Below are 16,378 nucleotides of genomic sequence, written 5' to 3'. Positions count from 1 at the left end.
ATTTGCAACCCTGAAATCTCAAATTTAGCTATTACAATGAAGTCCTGTTGCAGACAGAGCTGGTTTTTTATCACCACTTAAAATCTAATTAATCCGTATTGAAGCACAAAGATTTCTGTTGTGTTTTAGGGTGAGGGGTCATAGAGCGTTCTTTGTTCATCCTCAGACTTGTAATCATCAGGCATTGGGATATAATTTTACCAAGCAAATTGGAAGGTAACAGATCAAATCCTTATCAGGAAGAAAAAAAAAAACAAACCTAACTCATGGTTAAGCAGAGTCCTTCGTCCTTTACAGGAAACATTATATTCAGGAAGAACAAAAACACATTTCAGACCTTTGAAAGGGTTAATTCCCAAAGCTTATATTCGGCCAGCAAAGAGCTAAAGATCATCAGAGCTGCATTCACCATATAAGGTAGCAGTTCTTATAGAATTGGCTGATAAGACCATCCAGCCAGACGATTTCAGGATTCTGCCTTTAGAATGGCTTTAGTGTACAGAATGATGATGCAGTTAGCCGGCATTTTATTTTGTTTGTTGGGATGGGTGTTATCCTGCCTAACCACCTATTTACCTCAATGGAAAAACCTCAACTTAGAATTGAATGAATTGGAGATCTGGACAATGGGACTCTGGCAAGCCTGCGTGGTTCAAGAAGAAGGGGGTATGCAATGCAAGGAATTTGATTCTTTTTTGGCTTTGCCCCCTGAACTCAAAATATCTAGGATTCTGATGTTTGTATCAAATGGATTAGGACTTTCGGGCCTCTTGCTCTCAGGTTTCGGATTGGACTGCTTGAAGATTGGTGAACAACAACAGGATCTAAAGAAGAGACTACTGCTGTTGGGAGGAATACTCTTCTGGATATCAGGAGTTACAGCCATCATTCCAGTTTCTTGGGTTGCCCACACTACTGTGCAGGAGTTTTGGGATGAGAATATTCCAGACATCGTTCCCAGGTGGGACTTTGGGGAAGCTCTATTTGTAGGCTGGTTTTCAGGATTCTGTCTTATCTTGGGAGGCTCACTACTGAATTGTACAGTCTGTTCAATGGACGTTCATTCATCTTTGGTTCATTACACAGTGACAGAAGCGCAAGATACCTGTCAACACTTGGAAAGTGACAATAGACCCAAAAGCCTACAAGTCTGAGAGGCAGAAGGGCTTTTTTCCCTTTTCAGACACTTAACAATACCAGGCAGAACCTGTTCCAATTAAGATTCAAAGGACTCTTTGTTCCTTAGCTGATTCACTACACTTGGCCATCTAAACCTTTCTTTCTGAAATTTTTTATTTAAAGAGCAGCATTTCACCCTCCTTGTTGAAAAGCTGAAAATGCTGACTTCACAGGAGGAGATTAAATTGATTGTGTAGAAATCATCACCACGTAGTTCTGTTTCAATGAAAATGTAAAAACAAAACAAAAAAGTGTCCCCACCCAAGTTCAAGACAGACATAAGATGTTTAGTGTGATTCCTCATATTACAGAAGTACATGCTACCAAATCCAATAATTAATTTCCTTGGCCCACTGAATTTTAGCTTCTTCAGCAGCCTAAAAGAGCATGAAGTATCCTGGCTTTAGGTTTCTGCTACAAAAAACAAGTCTGTCATACAGAAAGCTTTTAATATCAGCTGCCAAATACTTTGCAAGACTGGCATAGAGTTTAGCAATTTCCGTGGTTTGATTCATTGGTATCACTTATGGAACAACTAGAGACTCCTCTTTCAACACATGGAAAATGCCAAATCAGGATGCTGTATTGTCTGTAGCAAATGAAAAACATCCTATGGAATGTGTGTTAAACATTGCTCCTGTAAACAATCAGTGCAGGTCTTCTATATGTAAATATTTGAGTTTTAAACATGCTTAATCACCATATCTCTCCTAAAATCTGAGAAATACTGTTATAATATTGCTATCTACTATATGAAGGCAGCATGCTTTTTAGTTTATGGGTTCATGTAAACCATTTGCTTGTTTGTATCCCATGAATATGCAACTTATAATGCCTTTTATTAAACAGCCTTATGTTACACAATTCAGCTTAACTTGATTCTTAAAATCTATTCCACTAAGGGGATGAGTGTTATTATATGTATAGAGATAAAATATTACAGTTTGTGTTTTAGCTTCAGTGGAAAATGGGTTTAATTTCTTAGAAATAATAGTTTGCCATTCTTTCCCTATATGCAGAGTATTTCTAAATGGAACCAGATAATGTGAAATACGACCACTGTTCTTTAGAAAAAGCAATTATTCACAGTGTGATAACAGGAATATCTGTTTATATTCAGGACTAACACCTTCCATCCATTCCCAACCAAACCTTTACCTGTAACAAGTAGAATTAAAGTTTTTACAGGTCTGACCTTGTAAAAATTACTTTAAGGACATTTTACAGTATTTCTTAGATGACTTGTTAGCTTGTGTGTTTAATAACTTGCAAGGCTGAAATAGTTCTAATTTAGTTATATATGAAATGAAGATTACCATGGTACTCTAGAATGTGTGTATTCCAAGTGGTAAGAACTGAAGAATTAAGATTACTTTTTAAAAAAAAAAAGTTTCTATGACAGTAGTCATTCGACAGAATGCCCGAAGATGGGACATCCTAGGAACAAAACATTGCAAGTGCCAAACAAATTCAACAGTTTGTTTGTGAGGGAACCACAGAAGTTCTTGCTCTGGCTTCCTTGGGCTACCCATCTTATGAAAATTTGGTAGAAAATGGCACAAGACTGCTGCTGGATGGGATTACACTTTTTCTTGGTTACTTCAGTACATTCTCTACTTCACTGCCCAGCCTTTTCACCTAAAGTTCATAAATAATAATCATTAAATCCACTAGGCCATAATTCGAAATACCATTAGTACCTTGAAATTAACAAAGTAATGGGTAAACTAGTTTCTTAAGGATTATAGAAAAGTGTCAGCATACAACTATTTTTAAAATGGCATGCTTCATTCAACTAAACTATTTTAGAAGCTGAAATACTTTCTGTCAAATCTAAACAACTTTCTTCACATTCTGAATAAAAAATAACCCAAACTTAACAGTAGTATATTTGTTTTTGGGGATACTTGTGTTTTTATGATAATTTGATTTGTAAAAAAACCCAGCTGCCAACTTGTTAGTATCACATATTCGGAGATACTATAGAACCTAGCTAAATGACATAACATCACATCCTCTAACAAACAACAAATTAATCCTGCCAATAAAGAATAGAACATCATTTGCCAGTCTAGAAATAGGTAAGAATCAACTCAGTCTCCATTCAAAAAAGTGTGTTTTAGAGTTTTAGGTTTCTCTTATATACTAAGGAAGAGGACATGGTCATTGGGTAATGCATTCCTGGATTTCAGAGTCAGGTCTTGCATTTGTTGCTCCATCTCAGTTTTCAGTTGTTGCCATTAAAAAGAAGAAGAAGAAGAAGAACCACAAGGACCACTGCCATATGCTATTGCCTGCCCATGCATTTAAAATGCTGATTAAGTAAAAAGATGATGAGCCATTATTGATCAGAACAATGAATTAACCATCAACATTACATAACTTAACACTTACATCACAATGAAGGCTTTTGTATGTGCAAACCTTACACAAATAATGACTTGATCTGGCTGCCAGTTTTGTAAAACAGGACACTTGTGAACTAGATAGTTTTGTTAAAAAACTGTATTTCCCGCCCCCAAATCACTGAAACATATAGAAAGTGCAGAGACGAAAGTTAATCTAGGTGATGTACATGTGTACGTTTACAGATAATATTAGCACAGAAAGACATTCGTGATATAACCTGATTAAATATTTAGTTCAGTCCTGAGCATTTTATACTTAAATGTAACAAAGTAAGAAGTTGAAATCTGAAGTTCATCCTATAAACAATTTGCTATATTTTGTTCATTTGGCTAAAGTATAATATTGTCTTCTACCTGTAATACTTAGAATTTGATATACAGAATTGTACTAACATACTGATAATGGGAATATAAATGACTGTTACATATTGTTCTATGGTGTGAAGGGTAATTCCTACATTAAAAGTGATATTTGTATAGCACAAAACGTGACTGTTCTTTGACACATTTTTCAAAGCCAGCATCTTGCTTATCTTCACTGTAAGATCAGTGGGTTGTACAAAAAACACAGAATGGTTCCAAAAGTATTCCTAAAACTGAGTTGATATTACTGTGGACCAGGAAAGTGAGAGAATGTATTAATGCACAGGAGATATCTTTAATTTTAAAGATGAGCAAAATTTGCAAACAGCCTAAATTATTCTTGTCAATATTCACAATTTATCAGAGAGAAGCCTTTCTGCTTTCCCTCTGAAATTAAACATGTATATATTTTAAAAAACAGCTTGTCTGTCAAGAAACTAGAAAGCTGTATACATTTCTCACAGTAGCTTTTTTAACCCGCAAATCTTAAATGGCCAGAACTGAACTATATTAAGCAGTACATAAATAAGACTGAAAATAAATAAATCATGGTACAACTCTATACATACTACAAACATTTTATACTGCCAAACTGAGAAGCTGAAACAGTCAACCTTCATTTCTTTATTAAATAATTTTCAGACTTTCACTTTTAGAGATTGACCTCATCAGAATGAATGGCATATATGGGTTTATTTTACTTCTAAAGTGGAGGTAAAACAAAAAGGGGTACCTATGAAATATCAGGCACATTTAATTTACTGGCTGCCTCTGAGTCTGAAGTAAGACTTGAAGGATCTTAACTACAAAGGCTTGTGCATAATATGAGAACCCTTGGGGAAATTTACAAAAATAAATTAAGGCACAGTATTTTTTCAGCAGTGATTCTGAAGATGGCAACAAGCATATTGTAGTTATGAACTTTTAATCTTCCGACAAGACTATTACATTCTGGTAAAAAAATAAAATATTACGTATTAGTGGGCTTGACTAATGTTCAGATAGCTCAAGCCTTATTGTCTTCTAGGTAGATTTCACATGTAGCATTTTTTCATGTATGTGTCCCCTACATAAACAGGAAGAGTCACGTTTTTGTGTTCATTAAAGATCGTCCATCCAATTTGCACCAAGATGTGATCTGAAAACCCATGGTCTGTAAGCTGTATTTATATGGTGTACAGCCCAATTCTATAAATGCATACTCAGAAATTAAGTCCCACCGAGTTCAGTGGAGCTTGCATCCAAGCATGTGTGCATAAAACTGCAGCCATAATTTAGCAAAAGTTGCTCATTCTTGCTAGAACACAAATTCTTCCAGTATCCCTGAACAATCCGCTACGTTGTCATGGTTGTCACATCATGCTCTGTGACATCACAGTAGCCAAATCAACAGCAGGCATAATGAAGAACCTTCTGCCTGTAAGCTCCACTGTGACATCAGAGCTGCTCAGCCACTCTCAGAGACCATAGGAAGTGGACATGTTAGGTTACACTTACAAGTGTATATGTGTATACACATGCTGCTTTGAAGACTAACCAGAACGTTTTTCCAATTCAGACTCTGACAAGCACATTCATATTGTCTTTATCCTTTTTTCATCACACATGCCTGTTTAAACAAACTACATTCTAGTAGCATACTTTGACCATACTTATTGTGCCTCAGTTAATTTAGGAATCAGTCTGCCTGGTGTATTTAATCTTTAGCCTACTAAAACACCATTTTAAGTGCTCCATGTCACAGGTTTTCCTTAATTTTTAATAATATATTTGGTACTTAGATAATGGATTTCTAAGAACCACTCCTTTGAAATTGCACAGGTCAGTTAGGAATCTATAAATGTTACTATTCCTACAGGATACTGGATGTAGTACTAGACATATAATGTTACAATTGTTAGTTTTACCTTTTAAGTATTTGACTACTCAGCTTTAAATACTTTGTGTGTGAATCTGAGTCCAGTTTCAGAAAACAGCTGCCCTTTGGGTAGTTTCAGTTTAACACATTTCAGGGTTATAGGGCAATATTCTCTCCCCAGGTCTCACATGCAAGGTGACCTGAAAACTGAAGTGTAGCCCAAAGTCCAGTACATTCGCAAAATGATATTCTTGCAGCTTAGCATCTCATGCCTCTTCCTTCATACCAAAGACAGAAAGTTCAGTTTAAAGTCCCAAATGCAGCTGACAGAATTCTAAACAGCACCTGGCATGAGGCAGCCTTGCTGTTTTAGAAGAGGAGCATGCATTTGTTGCCTTTGTACAAAAATATTGCATGGCCTAAAAGCCATCTTCACAGTCTGCTCTTGTTAAAAAACCCCCAAACAAAACAGTGAGACAAAACCTCCTGTTGAACATAATATTTCTCAACACAGTGCAGTTCAACAGGATATACACACTTGGTACTGCCTTTGTTCCTTAGATCCATCTTTACAAAATAGTAGCACAACTGCAATACATACAAACTGTACAAAATTCGCATCAGTGTACCAGAAGTATTCTACTTTGGTTTTCTGGTGTGGAAGATCTGGGCAGGGGAGAAGAGGGAGCACACTTTTTCTTGCCTTAAAAAAAACAACCAAAAAAACCTGAACACAACTTACTCAATTTTTACAAACAATATCTATAGATGGATGTAAAATAGAAGGTTTTAAAACCAGGCAATGACACTACAAAAATTTTCATCTAAAAAAAAAGAGAAAGAGGTGAACGAGTAGAAAAACACCTCGTGGGGGTGGAGGGGGGGAGAACTAGTTAGACATCATCTGCTGGCAGAGATGGTATGCTGATCTTTGCTCTTGTGAAGTATGCAATCTTCTCCCTTAAAAAATATCAGGGGGGAAAGGAAATACATTTTAAGTGGTTATGGAATAAAATATCACAGTGAACTCCAACATCCACAGTGGGAGATAAACAGTATTTTAAGAACTGAGTTACAAGTTTCTATCCAGGGAAACAAATCTCTGTTTCATTGAATTCTTAGGATATATATGTGCTATTCAATTCAATTAGACCATTAGTGGTAGCCATTGAATGGCCCCCAATATTATTTGTTCCAATATGACAAGGGGAAACTGAGCATGGAAACAGACTTCCACATTTGCAGCCAAGAAAAATGCAGCTGGATTTGGGTTGTTTTTTATTTAAACTGGGATTAGCATTTGCATCCATATCACAGTACTCACCAGGTCTCACTGAAATGGAGTGTGGCCACATTTAGAGTCCTGTGTACAGTTCTGGTCACCCTAACTCAAAAAAGGAAATTACAGAACTGGAGAAGGTGCAGAAGAGGGCAATCAAGATGATCAGGGGCCTAAAGCACCTTCCTTACAAGGTAAGGCTACAATACCTGGTGCTTTTCAGTTTTGAAAAAAGGCTGAGGGGAGACATGATAGAGGTCTATACAATCATGCATGGTGTGGAGAGAGAGTAGTTTTTCTTCCCCTCTCATAACACTAGAACCAGGGGTCATCCCATGAAACTGATTGCCAAGAAAATTAGGACCAACAAAAGGAGGTACTTTTTCACTCATGATCATTTCATATTGTGGAATTCTCTGCCACAGGATGTGGTGACTGCCAGCAGTCTGGATGGCTTTAAGAGGGGTTTAGATAAATTCATGGCGGACTATCAATGGCTACAAGTCTGAGGGCTATAGGCCACCTCCAGCCTTAGAGGCAAGCTGTTTCTAAATACCAGTTGCAGGGGAGCAACAGCAGGAGATTCTGTTGCATGAAGTAACAGCATGCCCTCAACTCTTGCCTGTGGGCTTCCCAGATACATCTGGTGGGCCACTATGTGAAATAGGATGCTGGATTAGATAGGCCTTCAGCCTGATCCCACAGGGTTAAGAACATAATAACAGCCCTGCTGGATCAGGCCCAAGGCCCATCTAGTCCAGCATCCCGTTTCACACAGTGGCCTACCAGATGCTGCTGGAAGCGAAAGGCAGGAGTTGAGGGCATGCCCTCTGTCCTGCTGTTACTCCCCCGCAACTGGTACCCCAGGCACCCCACCCCCGAGGCTGGAAGTGGCCTACAGCCCTCTGACTAGTAGCTGTCGATAGACCTCTCCTCCAAGAAGTTATCCAAACCCCTCTTAAAGCCATCATATGTTCTTAATTGCCTGGGTGAGGTTCTTGAACTATCTTCACTAACTACTATCTTCAGACAGGAATGGATTTGGGCCAGTACTTTCAAGTGTTCCAAATGATCACTTTTAAAGAACAGACAACTTCTCATTGCTATATTTTAAATGGCTTTTTCTAGGTCCACCAAGGGTCACCCTTTTCTCTGAGTGTTTCAGTCTCAAGACATCACTAAGCTTATTGCAATCAGCTTTGTACTGTATATGAAAATAATTATAGAGTAACACAGAAGGGAAATAGTGACCAAAGGCCAAACTACAATAAGCACATCATTGGATCTTCCATGTTGGTTGCTGCTTCCTAAAAAGTAGTTGTGGAGAAAGGAGATCAGAAACAAGGCTTTCCATGTCTAATATTTGTCTCAGAATAGAAACTGCCAGGGCAGCAAAATAGTAGTGATGGGGTGAACAATCCAGGTGGGATCATGATGGGCACTCCTACCCTACAGTCCCAATCCTGATCACTCCCTCCCCAGCTGCTATTTAGGAAACAAAAACCAAAACACATGATGCCCAATGACGTGCTTAATGTAATGTAGTGTGGTTTTAATAAACAGATCTGAGAAGCAGCACTGCTCATTGAGAATGCTTAGCAGAAGAAATGGTGCATCAGTCACAGAGATAGGACACCTGCTATGACTGGTATTTCCAACATGTTTCAATATAAATCTTTATCATGGTAATATGCAAGCCCTTTATGAACCTCAATAAAACTAGTTTGTTAGGGATTTCTGTAATGTAGTTTTATTGATTTGATTTATAAAGGTTTGGAATATTCCCTTAATAAAGATTTCTATCACAATGCATTGGGAACATCAGTCCCAGCAGCAGTTCTGTCTTGTGTATTTGTTGTGAGTTTACAGCTGTACTTGATTTTCTTTTTCATTGGTTGACAAATTTAATCAATCCCATTGCACCAAATAGCTTGATTGCTTTTTTGTTTACACATCAAGGATGACATCAAGATTTCGTGGAGAATATTTCAAGTGGTCAGGAAAATGGACAACTTTTCAGTTATACACATCTTCTATTCTGTGTACGTACCTTTTAACCCCGCCCGCTCTCTCAAGCATTCATACACTTCTAAGCTGTCTCATCAATGGTATCTTTTTAACCATAATTACACTCTATGCAAAAGATGGTATTTTATCACAATAGTAACACGGCACTGCTACATTATGTCTTCCCTAGATATGGTCAATTTATCTTTCTATAACTACAAAAATAGACACCCATTTCTCCAGATTAATACTGAATATAGTACTTGGGCTGATGGCACTCAAACAGTAACAAATTTGCTGTGATCACCCCATAAGTAGAGGAAATTCATAGTGGCTCACATGTTGCACAGCCTAACATGAGTGGCATTGATCCACTCATGCTGCTGTAGACTTGTAGCAAAGTGCTGGTTGTCCTGAAGTATTTGAAATCTTGCACAAAAGTGTGAATACTTCAATTAGCATGCTTGCACTCTAACTAGAGAGTGGTAACTAGAAGCTCTAGTTGATAAGAAACATGTTGCTTGACCATCAGTGCCATGTTTGTGATCTAACTATCGCTTCTGGAGTGTGAGCATGCTGGTTCTTCACTGTTGGCCCACAGCAGTGTGTGTGAATCATCTCTGCCTGTGTCAGGCTGCAGAGCATGAGGGCAAGTAAATCTATCTCTATGATATATTAATGCCACTTTATAGATATGGAAGCATCTGTCTTATTGCTGATTCTGAAAAGCCTCTATTTGCTTTCTTGCAAAGAGAATCACAGTGCCAAACTTGAAATAGTCGATTGACTCCTCTGGACTACTTGAAGAAAAAAAGATTTGTAACGTGGTTCATAGGAATGCAAGAACAGCCTTGCTGGATCAGGCCCAAGTCCTATCAAGTCCAGCATTCTGCTTCCCATAGTGGCCCACCAGATGCCTCTGGGAAACCTACAGGCAAGAGATGAAGGCATGCTCTTTCTCCTGCTGTTGCTCCCCTGCAACTGGTATTCAGAAGCATCCAACCTCTGAGCCCTGAGGAAGCCTACAGCCATTGACAGACCTGCCCTCCATGAATCTGACTGTCTATTTTAAAGTGATCCAAGCTGGGGGCCATCACCACATCCCATGGCAGAGAATTCCACAGATTAAATATGCACTGTGTGGAAAAAGTACTTCCTTTTGTCAATCCTAGGTTTCCTGGCAATCATTTTCATGGGCTAACCCTTGGTTCTACTGTCAAAACTGGGGTGAGGATTTATTGATCACAGCATTGATGCAGCCTTTTGCTACAACTTTCAGAGTGCAGGAGTATAGTGCTGATTACATTCAAAATGTAACAACTTATAACTGCTTCAATTCTTTTCTAATTTTCTTAGAATTAGAATTCTCTAATTCTAAGTTATAATACAGAGCCTGAAGTTGCTAGTTTTTCTTCTTTTAAGAATATAGAACACATGGAATTCCATGTAGTTCTAACTAGGGATGTAGCTATAACTGAGCAAAGCGGGGAGTATGTGTGTGTGTGTGTGTGTACGCACACACCGGGCTCCCCTGGGCCCCTGAGGGAGATGGGGTACACTGGCTGGGCAACAGCTCACTCTTTGCTTTCCCCCTCCTGCCTCCCTGACATGCTGCTGGCTCTTGACTGGAGGACTCATCTCTGCTTCAAGTTGAGGTATATATGTTTTTAAAAGTTTCTGAGCCAGGGAAATGCATGCATGGAAGAGTGAGTGAGCGAGCACGCATGGAAGTGTCTGCTGAGAATTTTTTTTTTTAACCATATCCTTGCAGTTCTTCGGCAGCAAAGATCTTGGGAGGAAGGTGTATCTTTGGCAGGGGATCACAGAGAGGTGGGGGGCAAACAGGGGCCTATCTTCACTTTTTGTCTCAGGGCCCCCTCCAACCTTGCTATGCTCTAACTAGTTCTAGAAAGGGCACTAACTAGTTCTAGAAAGATGTATACATTAAATGAGAAGGCAGATTTTTAAATTAAAGCTCCAAGAACTTTCTTTACCTGAATGACTGCACCTGTAACGGCACCTTCTGACTCTGTTCTCGCAACCGGCACACATCCTTCGAAGCTTTCCTCATCAATTTTTCAGCACTTAAACCCTGTTTCTTTTCCTGCTTTGATTGTTCAGCCTGTTGAGGGAACAAAATTACAGGTAATGTGTAGCAGTTGGCAGCATGATCGAGAACTCTAGGAAACCAGGAAAGAACACTTCCTTTAAACCCATCAGGCAAACTTTCCACAACATGATGTGCTAATGGGACACAGCATGAGCTTACAAGCAGAGGAGAAGAGTATGTATTGTACCCTAGGAGTAGACCATTGTTCATTGGCATAGTAACTGAAAATGGCATAGTAACTGAGGGCTCCTTTAAATGCTGGGTGCATGTAAAGGGTTCCATGTCTCCTGACATCTCTGTTAAAGGGCTTTTCATCCATGTGCCTGTGTTAGTGTGTCAGAAAGCTGCAGCCTGGAAGGAAGCTGTACAGGCATGTTAACACTAGGTACAGAGGGGCTTGCAGATGCATTATGAGTCCTTTAAATGAAGAACCGGGTCCAGGGACAACTTAATACCTCTGTTCGTCTGAGGCAGGGAACCAAAGGCGATCCCCTTGCACCTCCTTCCTTTTAATGATGGGGGGGGGCAGGAGAGCATCTTGTTGCCTCACTGGTGCTCCCATAATATGCTGCCTGAAGCACTTGTCTCATCTAGCCTCATGGAAGGGCTGCCTCTGCCGGGTCACATGGAATCCTCCACATATGTGGTTTTTTAACACCTATTTTAGTCTGCCCTTAGAAAGTGCAGAAAAGCAGAAATGCTTTTATAAGCAGGCAATATTCACAATCTCAGACACCACTCAGTCAAGTGTTTGAAAACTCTTTCGGTAATTATGATGTCTAGTATCTCAAACACCCCAAATCCTTATCTCATTTTTCAGTTTCCTATGATGTTGATTAGTTTTATTAAATGCTTTCCCTGTTGTGTTATTAAATGCATTCTGGTATCTTAGTGCCTTGCTTAAGTTTTTACGTTAGTACACTAAAAGCATTAAAGTGCCTATTGACTTTTGCATTTCTAATGAACATAATATTTCTACAGCAGGCACAGTTTTGCCTCATGCAGTAAACATACTGCAACTGCAGAAGATGACATATGTAAGCTCTTGAAGATTCATAGCAGTATGCAGACTTTTAACAATAAAAAGGTATTTTATAGACCTAGAAATAGGTTCCCATATCTAGCTCTTCAAATGAAACTTTAATGCACTTAGATTGGTATTAAGAACAAAATATCCCCTTCAGAATTTAAATATTTAAAATAGATTTTAAAGATGTGTGAGGAAGAAAGAGAGAAAAAACAAAACAGCAGTAGGAAGCCTTTTCTTGTGTGTTATTCTGGAACTCTTCTAAATGTCAGTGAAGTAAATGCAAAATGTCTACTGACCTCAGAAGTCTATATATAACATTCTCAAAATAGGAAAGGCAATCTTTTATTGAACTAGTTTCTGCTGGCATAAGGGAGTGTAAATTGGGATTTCATGGAATTCCTTATGAAGTCCATTGAACAGTTCTCTGAAATATAAAAGGCCTATGTACTTATATATTAGAGAAAGTTGTTGCAGTAAAAGATACTTTTTGTGCTATCTTATACTTCTAATTCTTCGGACCAACATGATCAATTTATGCCTCCGTAAGACCAAACAGGTACAAGCAACAGGGCCTTTTTATGGCAATGAAGCCTAAACTCTGGAATGCTAAGGCTTGCTTGCTCATTATGAGTAGCATGCACAGTGGTGGTGGTGGTGTAACTAAACTAGTACAAGCTATTTTCCTCCCCCCTATGCAGCCCTGAGCCCCAAAAGTGGCTTCTGAGGGTGGAGGGATCCTTAGCTGAAAGGGATCCTACTGAAAGTTTTTTTAGCACCTGACAGGCTGCTTTTAAAGACTGCCCTGTCTTTTAATTGTATAAACTGTCTTTTGTTATGCTAAGTCTATAGTTTTAGCTTTAGAGTGCTGGACTAGGACTGGGGAGGCCCAGCAATGATACTAGCTGGGTGACTCTGGGCCAGTCATGTCTCTCTCAGCCTAACCTACTTCACAGGGTTGTTGTGAGGAGAAAACGCAAGTATGTAGTACACCGCTCTGGGCTCCTTGGAGGAAAAGCGAGATATAAATGTAATAATAATAATAATAATAATAATAATAATAATAATAATAGCATTCTTCACTATGCAAGCAGTTCTGAGTGAAAATTGTAATGGAAATAAGTTGCAAGGTTGCTGAAAGTATCAGCTCCCTGCTGTGGAAATAAAAAAGGTTTAGAATACTGTGTAAATTCATGGCCACCCTACCTACAAAAAAAGGACAGCTTGAGGCTGCTTTGAATGCTATGATAGAAAAAAGCAATGATAGAAAATATGCCCAAAAGCTGCAGATCTGTTTCAAGCACATGCTAGACCCAAATCAGTAGCACACACATTTCTGCATAGGAGACATACACAAGTTTTCCTTTTGTATGATACCTGGAACATGGAAACAGAAAGTGCAAATGGCTTGTGCATTTTCTTTTGCCTCTTTCTTATACCGTGAAAATGGTTCTAAAACAAATAAGTGTCTGGATAAGGCTCACTTAGTTGAGTCTCTACATCTAAAAATAAAAAAAGCATGAAGGTGATGGTGAGGAATTATAAACTCAGAAAAGGTGTGGAGTTGATAAAGAGATGTCATTAATTCTCCAAATACAAAAAACTAAGAATAATCTACATAACAGATGGTCAGCCGATAGAATTTGCTGTCACAAGATGTTTGCCAAATATTAAAAAAATAGATAACTACAGGAAATGACCAGTCAGTCCGTCAGTGGCTAAAATCCAAGAGAAGCAAAAGCGTCACCTTCCTGACCAGACATACTGTATAACCTTTACATATCCATATAAAAAGTTAAAGAAGCTGGGTTTGTTTAGCCTGGAAAAGAGAAGACTAAGAGGAGACAAGACAGTTGATTCCAAATATCTGAAAGGCTGTTGCATAGGAGGAGGAGCGGGCTTGTTCTCTTACTCCTGAAGGCAGGACCAGAACCAATGGACTGAAATTACAAAGCAAATTTAGGCTAGGCTTAGGAGGAATTTCCTAACTAAAAGAGCTGTTAAGTGGTGGAACAGGCTGTCTTGTGCAGTGATGGGCTCCCCTCCTCTAGTGGCTTAGAAGTTGAGCAGCCATCTGCCAGGGATGCTGTAGAGCTGAAGAACCCCAAAGTCCCTCCTCACTCTGAATTCTATGATTCTTTGATTCTAAGATGGAGATGCTGAAAGTCTCAAACCAATCTGAAAATTATTCAGACATTGGAACTTCATATGTGTGGTTTCCCATTGATACAGTACCTGTTTTCCTGCTTGTTTCAAGAGCTTTTGGAATCTTTCATCCTCTAGCACACATGCTGGAAGCTCCGTCTCCCCTCTTGCTTTCACCTCTTCAAGCTTCTGCTTAAGATCACGAAGCGTCTGCAGTTCATCATTCAGCCGATTCTGTTGTGTGCGAGAGGCCTGGAGATCTAGCTCCAAGTCAAGAGAAGTACAGGCAGGATGCTCTTGTGTTGCTCTTCTCATGTTGGGCTGGCAAGCCGGCTACAGTTTTTCAGGAATTCAGGGAAATAAGAATGAGTATAACATACTACAGACTACAAATGAAACTTCCTAAATGCTGTGTTCACATCTATATTATTAATTCTCCAAGATGGGCCATGCGTGGGGACATGGTAGAAAGGAGGCGATTGGCTGACAGAGTTTGCAAGCAGAAGCACCTGACTGGGCAATGGGGATTCCATATGCAGATAGGGAGAAGGAGCCTGTGAGAGCAGAAGCACCATGGTGATTGGGCAGTGGGAATTCCATATGCAGATAAGGAGGAGGAGCCTGTGATGGTTATGGTCAGTTGGAATGCAACTGTTACTGGTCAGAAGATGTTCTTGATTGTAGAGGAGAGGAATCTCTCTATATAAAAGAATAGCAGGCAGGGGTCTGCAAAAAGACGGGTCGTGAGGGAGGAAAGAGCCCCTTCAGGAGAAGGAGGCTGCCGTTGTATGAATTAAATAACTCAGGGAGGGAGGAAGAGAGAGAAAATACATGAAGGGAGGAGGAAGAATGGGTGGAGGAGAGAGAAAGATAAAAAGAAGGGAGGGGAAAGAGAGACAGAAGGAAGGGCAAGGGACGGGCCAAGCCTGTCAGCAGCCTGAGGGGAATGAGCGGCCATGGCAGCACTAGCAGCAAGGAAGGGCCCAGTCAACCACTGCTGCTGTTTGGGGCTACCGAGGCCATTGTCAGAGGGAGGCAGGCAGGCAAGGGATGGGCCCAGGCCTGTCAGCAGCCTGAGTGGAACGAGCAGGGGGAGCAGCGAGCTGCCAGGGGGAAGTGCAAGTGGGAGAGCTGCGGGAGGGGCGAGCGAGCGAGAGAGCTGCGGGAGGGGCGAGCGAGCGAGAGAGCTGCGGGAGGGGCGAGCGAGCGAGAGAGCTGCGGGAGGGGCGAGCGAGCGAGAGAGCTGCGGGGGGGGCGAGCGAGCGAGAGAGCTGCGGGAGGGGCGAGCGAGCGAGAGAGCTGCGGGGGGGGGCGAGCGAGCGAGAGAGCTGCGGGGGGGGCGAGCGAGCGAGAGAGCTGCGGGGGGGGCGAGCGAGCGAGAGAGCTGCGGGGGGGGCGAGCGAGCGAGAGAGCTGCGGGGGGGGCGAGCGAGCGAGAGAGCTGCGGGGGGGGCGAGCGAGCGAGAGAGCTGCGGGGGGCGAGCGAGCGAGAGAGCTGCGGGGGGGGCGAGCGAGCGAGAGAGCTGCGGGGGGGCGAGCGAGCGAGAGAGCTGCGGGGGGGCGAGCGAGAGAGAGAGCTGCGGGGGGGGCGAGCGAGCGAGAGAGCTGCGGGGGGGAGAGCGAGCGAGAGAGCTGCGGGGGGGGAGAGCGAGCGAGAGAGCTGCGGGGGGGAGAGCGAGCGAGAGAGCTGCGGGGGGGAGAGCGAGCGAGAGAGCTGCGGGAGGGGCGAGCGAGCGAGAGAGCTGGAGGGGGGCGAGCGAGCGAGAGAGCTGGAGGGGGGCGAGCGAGCGAGAGAGCTGGAGGGGGGCGAGCGAGCGAGAGAGCTGGAGGGGGGCGAGCGAGCGAGAGAGCTGGAGGGGGGCGAGCGAGCGAGAGAGCTGGAGGGGGGCGAGCGAGCGAGAGAGCTGGAGGGGGGCGAGCGAGCGAGAGAGCTGCGGGGGCGAGCGAGCGAGAGAGCTGCGGGGGCGAGCGAGCGAGAGAGCTGCGGGGGCGAGCGAGCGAGA

At 41.6% G+C, this 16,378-nt stretch overlaps 2 protein-coding genes across 6 annotated transcripts in view; one reads left to right on the top strand and one right to left on the bottom strand.

The window, feature by feature from the left end:
- Nucleotides 1-485: 485 nt before the first annotated feature.
- LOC128328008 (putative claudin-24) lies at nt 486-1,154 on the top strand. Its single transcript, XM_053257505.1, has one exon. It carries the CDS (start codon nt 486-488, stop codon nt 1,152-1,154), a length of 669 nt encoding a protein of 222 aa, XP_053113480.1.
- A 3,071-nt stretch (nt 1,155-4,225) lies between these two features.
- WWC2 (WW and C2 domain containing 2) overlaps nt 4,226-16,378 on the bottom strand; it is a 196,323-nt gene continuing 184,170 nt past the window's right edge. For 4 of the 5 annotated variants that reach the window (XM_053256668.1, XM_053256664.1, XM_053256667.1 and 1 more), the window contains 3 exons: nt 14,467-14,709; nt 11,089-11,216; nt 4,226-6,768 (listed from right to left, as the gene is read on the bottom strand). In XM_053256668.1, the coding sequence (XP_053112643.1) occupies nt 6,702-6,768; nt 11,089-11,216; nt 14,467-14,709 (438 nt within the window). In that variant the 3' untranslated portion in view covers nt 4,226-6,701. Of the gene's footprint in view, nt 6,769-7,043; nt 7,193-11,088; nt 11,217-14,466; nt 14,710-16,378 lie in introns of those variants that run through there. The other variant, XM_053256665.1, reaches the window with a different exon arrangement.

This window comes from Hemicordylus capensis, chromosome 5, assembly GCF_027244095.1.
Source record: "Hemicordylus capensis ecotype Gifberg chromosome 5, rHemCap1.1.pri, whole genome shotgun sequence".
Classification (NCBI taxonomy): Eukaryota; Metazoa; Chordata; class Lepidosauria; order Squamata; family Cordylidae; genus Hemicordylus; species Hemicordylus capensis.
Note: the sequence above shows the minus strand (reverse complement) of the source record. Positions and strands in the feature narration are given on the sequence as shown.